The following is a 6,530-nucleotide window of genomic DNA, read 5'->3' as shown; positions in this document are numbered from 1 at the left end:
TACCATATAACAATTTCCACACAAACACAAAAATGTAATATGACTTTTTCGGAAGCAAGATAGCACTTAGTTATGTAATCTAGGTCAAAGGTTTTCAAACCTTTCCTTGGAAACCAACAGACATTTCACAATTTTGTAGTAGCCCTAAACTAACTCATCTTATTAGGCTATTCAAGGGAGTGATAACTATTTGACAAGTCTTTCTGAGCTAGCTAAGGAGAAGTTTAAGAACCCCTAGTGTAAGCCTGTTACACATTCATAGGCTACTGCATTACTGTCACGCCATCCAAAAGTAATGAGCAAGGTGGTTAAAGGATTCATCAGTCGCAGTCTCGCTGGTGGTCATTTTGATCCTTTTAAACACGGGCAATAACATCTTTGTTGGGAATTATTGACACAATTTTTAAATGTTTTGTTTTTATCAAATGTATAATTAACGATAACGATAACATGTGCATAATATTTCCTTATGTTGTCATCAAATGTGGTACTCCACTGTAGGTCGTAGGCCATAAGTTTGCTTATTATTTCAACTTCAACTCCCCTTTCCCTCATTGATCTCATCATAGGCTACTGGTTGGAGCAGATACTCCTGCAAGCATGAACATCGTCAACATTTAAGATAAAGCTTTCACAATCCTATCTTTCTCTCTCTTTCCCCACCAAGGAGAAAGTAGGGCAGGATGTCAAGGCTGAAAAGAACCATTCGGCTGTCTGAGAACCAGACTTCGGCCCTCTGGCCCAGGGGGTGTTGAGAGGGATGGGAGCCAGGCTGGGGCTGCAGCCGAGGAGGGAAGATAGAGTTTCACCCCTGGGTCCTGTGCGCTGAGCTCTGGTTCTCACACTGGACCACATTTCACCATTTAGTGTAAACTTGAGGAATGGGCCAGAGGCGTTTTACCCTCAGGTAATTATGATAAATGAATGCATGGATGAACTGAGTCCATCCACCTTCAACATGGCCCTACAGTTAGGGCCATGCATTCTCTCTTAAAAACCTGCACAATGAATAGTCACGTGGGTTGTGTCAGCCAGGCAATAACCTAGTGGTTGTAATTACTGATTGTATTACTATTATTTTGGGCAGTTGACAGTATAATCATAGGAAAAATAAGTGTCATGGCTCTGCTATAGACTTAACATGACACTGCTATAGATCTTTGTTTCATTCTTCAATTGAAGGTTAAGGTAATGATGGTAAAATAACTTGCAATAGCCTGTAAATGACATATTATTTCCTGTCATGAAGAAATGTATGACATTATACATTAAAATAATACAAATTAATTATTGCATAAATCAATATATACATGTGTGTGTGTGTGTGTGTGTGTAAACAACTTCAGTTGTTTATAATAAATAGTAGTAACACATTTCAATACAGTCTCAATGGAATTGCTGATGTAAATGTTATTCCGTTTTTAGAGACTATCATTTGAAGGTTTACCTGATGCCGAGAATAAAAAAAAAACACTAATGGATGAGAGTTCTTCGAGTCGTTGACTCCTCCCAAACGTATCCACTAGAAAATATCATGTTACTACATATTGAGAACACTGTCAGTGTTCCTTTCCTAATGTAGATTCTTAAGCTGAAGAGCACATCGGATGAAGACGCTGAAGCTCAAATTGAAAAAAGTATCTTAAACACATATTTGTCATTTTTTTGGGCGATCAATATGAAGCACTTTATTCCGTCTTTAATATGGGCAATAACATTGCCTGTCAACATGGCCATCCACGGATTATACGATTTCGGTCAGCCCGAATTATTCTACAAAAAGAGTAATTGCAAACCCATCCCGGCGAGTCTTGTCCTGTGCCACGATATCGAATACAACAATATGCGTCTCCCGAATCTCCTTGGGCATGAGACCATAAACGAGGTTCTACAGCAAGCCTCGTCGTGGATTCCGCTGGTCCAGAAGCAGTGTCACCCAGACACGAGGAAGTTTCTTTGCTCACTATTTGCTCCGGTGTGTTTGGACGAGTTGGACGAACCTATCCAGCCCTGCCGGTCGTTGTGCGAGCGCGTCAAAGACGGTTGCGCGCCGGTGATGTCCGCGTTCGGGTTCCCATGGCCAGATATGCTAGACTGCGAGCGCTTCCCAGCCGATAATGACCTCTGTATTCCTCCGGTGGGCATAGATCATGTGGTGCCAGTCACCAAAGAAGGTAAGCAAATAGGCAAAATTCGTATAGACACCAAATTATTACCGAATGAAACTGTTTTCCATAAAGTTTAGGAAAATATTAAATGGGTATTATTCATTTTAAAGTAGACATTAGTAATTAGGATGGCTGATGTACTAGCCTGCAAAACCCGAGATACTGCTTCAGAGCAACCATCAGTTACTAAGACACTTAATGTATCCTGAAAAGATGTGGGCAGGTAATGTGATGGAGTAAGGCAAATTCAATTCAAATAAGATATATTTCTAGTTCCATTCCCTCATTGATATGAATGTGTTTACTGTGTTGCTCCCTTAGTAAGGGGATGTGGAAACAGCATCATTTATTTTGTTTTATTTTCACTGTATCCACCTGAGGTCATTCTTAACAGAAAGCATGAGAAAGAATACACTGAATAGTGTCAGTTTTGCAGTTCACACTCGATATTGTTGAAAGCAGTAATTTGCTAAGTTATGTAATAGTTATTGTCATATAAAAGATGAATACATTGGTTCTTGTTTGTCTTGTAGTGCCCAGAGTGTGTGATGCCTGCAAGGACAAGGAAGAAAATGACAATGAAATCGTTGACCTGTGCAAAAACGACTTTGGTAAGTCCTTTGTCCTCAATTCTTAAGTAACTAGGACTTGGTTTTGTCAGTAGAATCTTTTTTTGCTACATGGAGTCCAGTTGGAACAACATTTCAAGTCAAGCAAATCCAAACCTTAACCTCAGCCTTTTCCTTTAACCCCCACCTGCCTCACACAGCCTTAAAAATCAAGGTAAAGGAGATCTCATACATGAATGGTGACACCAAGATTGTGCCTGAGACCAAGAGCAAGACCATCTACAAGCTCAATGGCATGACAGAACGTGACCTGCGCAAAACGGTGCTTTGGCTCAAGGACGGCCTGCAGTGTGTGTGCGAAGAGATGAACGACATCAACGCTGCATACCTGGTCATGGGCCAGAAGATGGATGGGCACCTGGTCATTACCTCGCTGATGCGCTGGCAGCGGGGCCAGCGTGAGTTTAAGAGGTTCTCACGCAGCATCCGTAAGCTGCAGTGCTGAGCAAAGACCCCAAACAAGAGGAGTGGAGGGCCAATCTGGTCTGATCCGGATCCAACTACTTTTCATTTTTAGTAGGCTAGTCTGTAAAATGTTTTAAGTACCACCACATTCAAAACTGCCATAGGCCACCTTTCCACAGTTTCATGGTTTATTATGTTTTATTTTAATCCAGCCAGGTTTACTCAATCCGGCTAGGTAGGGTGGAGGCGCGACTAGTGGGTGAACTGAAGCTCTGGTGTTCTGGTAAGCAACCAAAGAAATGTCCATATTTCTACAGTGCAGGGCAATTCTTCCGATGCTTTACAAATTAACCCTTTTTTAAAAGAAACATCATTTAATATGTAGGAGCTCAAGTCCAATCCGAACAATTAATAGCTCAACTACATTTTATTGGTTTGATTTAACCTAGCTACTCATAATCCATCAATAGTCCTTATTAAGGCATAAAAGTTCAAAAGCAAATAACAATATTATCAAGGATATGCAGGAGTGTTCATTTTAAGCCGACTAAGCAGAACTACTTCAAATGTTGTCTGCATATTCAGTGTTTCAGAAAGACTAAAATATATTAATTACTGGTCACCATTTTTTCATAAGGCAACACAATTAAAATGTTCAGGCTAAACATATTCAGTTTCAATGACAAAGCTGGATACATGTAGTTCATATCATTTGGTAGGAGGATATTGTACAGCATCTGGGTGTGTGATTATGATATTGTTCAGAATAATATTTAGAGGTAATGGGGTGACTAGTAGCTTGTATTATGATATATAATGTATGTGCTTTTTTTTAACATATTTTCCTCAAGCAATGAGAGATAGCTGGCTATATTCTCTGCCTTTTTGATTCAACTTCTAATGTTCTCCCCTGGCAATTTTAGCAGCCCAAAGGAAGGCCCATATAATTGCATTTATGATTTCCAATGATTTGATCCTAAAATGCATGAATCAGTTTGTATGATTGTTGTGCCATCAATAGATTGTCACCTTTTTGTACTTGAGCCTCAATACTGCACTGTTGTTTTTTGTACTACAATTATGTAATATTTTTCTAGTTCAAACATTTTTAAGTCAATTCCTTTGTCATTCATGATCAAATTCTGAAGTACCATCTATCATGCCAATTCTATAGTTCCTGCCTTTTTATGACATTTTTCTTCTCTCACTATGACAGCATGTCTTAGGTATATTAACTAAGTATATCAGGATTGTATATTAGAGTGGTTGATTGTGTTTTTTCAGTCGGTGAATGAAAAAAAATGCAGCTGTAGTGTGTTTGTGTGTAGGTGTGTTTGTGTATGGGTGTGTAAAATGTTACTTGATATTGTACTCTGTAAATGTCAGATAAACTTTTTATTCTTGTATATAGTTTTGGAAGACAGCTGTTGTCAATCAGATGGTGATTAACATGGCTCTATATAAAACATTTTACTACAACACAAAACATTTGTATAATGTTAATCGGGAGAGTCTCATTCATATCAGTGATGTGTTATTGCATCTTGTGATCCTTATTCATTAAAGAGGTATCATCAATTCAAGGAACCTTGGCATTAAAATGACTAATCACAGACATGTTTATTAATATGTTTGCTACAGAGATTAAGTGAAGAGCAAAGAACTTGAGATGTAGACCAAGACTCTACTTCTTGACCACCAGAGTTCACACTATGTGGAAAAGTGAGCTGGACCAAACTTCTAAATGCATTTTCCAAATAAGATGTTTTCACCCTAAACAGTAGCAGCCTCTAAATGTGCAGCCAGGTGCCTGAACTAGAGATGACTCTCAGTGACATAATGTATCTAGACCACGAGTGGAGGCCACAAAGACTAGCCAAGACCCCAACCAAAACCAAAACTGCATTTATGTTATAGCAAGACCACAATGTCAGGAACCTAATTCTGGTTTGAAATCCGATGGTTTGAAATCTTGAATCAATTTCCTCTTTCATTCAAATTATGGTCACTTAGGGTGAAATATAGTATATGCACTATATGAAGGCAGATCACATGAGTAATAGCACCCTCTGCTGGATATACCGTACCAGTCAAAAGTTTGGACACCCAGTAATTCAGGGTTATGTATTTATTATTTTTTATTCCACAGTGTAAAATAATAGATAAAACATCCAAACTATGAAATAACACATATGGAATCAGGTAGTAACCAAAAAAAGGTTAAACAGATCAAAATACATTTAATGTTATAGATTTTTCAAAGTAGTCGCCCTTTGCCTTGATGACAGTTTTGCACACTTATGTCATTCTTTCAACCAGCTTCATGAGGTATTTACCTGGAATACCTTTCCAATAGTCTTGAAGGAGTTCCCACATGTGCTGAGCACTTGTAGCCTGCCTTTCCTTCATTTGCAGTCCAACTCATCCCAAACCATCTCTACTGGGTCGAGGTCATGTTATGTAGCACTCCATCACTCTCCTTCTTGTCGAAATAGCCCTTACACTGCCTGAAGGTGGGTTTTGGGTCACTGTCCTTTTGGAAAAAAAATTATAATCCCACTAAGCACAAACCAGATGAGATGGTGTATAGCTGCAGAATGCTGTGGTAGCCAAGCTGGTTGAGTGTGCCTTGAAGTCTAAATAAATCATAGATATGGTCACTAGCAAAGTACCATCACACCTTTTCCATGACTCACGATGGGAAACATGCAGAGATCCTCCGTTCACCCACATCCTCCGTTCACAAAATCACAGCGGTTGGAACCAAAAATCTCATCATTGGAAAATGATCATTGGAAAATGTAGTACAAAAGTTAATTATTAAGTAGAATATAAATAGTGGAAGAAGTGGAAGAACATTCTATAGCTTTTTGTACACAACAGTTAGCACTATGTTTGGTGCACATCATCCGGAGAACACCCTCCTTACCATGAATGGTGGTGGCAGCATCATGCGACTGGGACATTTCTCTGCTTCAAGGCCTAGAAAGCTTGTGAAGATAGAGGGAAAAATGGATGCCACAAACAGAAATACAAGTCTGCAAGAGACTTAGCACAAGGGAGAAGTTTCATCTTTGAGCATGACAATGAGCCCTACAACCAGCCAAAAGCACAATGAAGTGGTGTAAACCAAAAAGGTTGATTTTCTGGAGTGCCTTAGTCAAAGTTTGGTCCTCAATATAATAGAGAATATGTGGAAAAAGTAGAAAATTGCTGTTCACTGTAATGTCCCCATACAAACTGATTGAACTCATCAGGTAGAGACTAATCCAAAGTTACTGATGGCTGTAATTTCTGCCAAACATGTGTCTACAAAATATTGGCTAAT

At 39.1% G+C, this 6,530-nt stretch overlaps 1 protein-coding gene across 1 annotated transcript; it reads left to right on the top strand.

Moving 5' to 3' along the window:
* Positions 1-1,584: 1,584 nt before the first annotated feature.
* sfrp2 (secreted frizzled-related protein 2) lies at positions 1,585-4,759 on the top strand. Its single transcript, XM_010899207.3, has 3 exons — positions 1,585-2,174; positions 2,702-2,779; positions 2,938-4,759. Exons 1-3 carry the CDS (start codon positions 1,679-1,681, stop codon positions 3,240-3,242), a joined length of 879 nt encoding a protein of 292 aa, XP_010897509.1. The 5' UTR covers positions 1,585-1,678; the 3' UTR covers positions 3,243-4,759.
* The last annotated feature ends 1,771 nt before the right edge of the window (positions 4,760-6,530 follow it).

This window comes from Esox lucius, chromosome 25 (assembly GCF_011004845.1).
Source record: "Esox lucius isolate fEsoLuc1 chromosome 25, fEsoLuc1.pri, whole genome shotgun sequence".
Taxonomy (NCBI): domain Eukaryota; kingdom Metazoa; phylum Chordata; class Actinopteri; order Esociformes; family Esocidae; genus Esox; species Esox lucius.
Note: the sequence above shows the minus strand (reverse complement) of the source record. Positions and strands in the feature narration are given on the sequence as shown.

Excerpts from the sequence above, each read along its gene's own strand:
- sfrp2 (XM_010899207.3), top strand. The coding sequence starts at position 1,679 with ATGAAGCACTTTATTCCGTCTTTAATATGGGCAATAACATTGCCTGTC. Across the intron at positions 2,175-2,701 it reads GGTGCCAGTCACCAAAGAAG|TGCCCAGAGTGTGTGATGCC; the intron begins GTAAGCAAATAG and ends TTTGTCTTGTAG. Across the intron at positions 2,780-2,937 it reads CCTGTGCAAAAACGACTTTG|CCTTAAAAATCAAGGTAAAG; the intron begins GTAAGTCCTTTG and ends TGCCTCACACAG.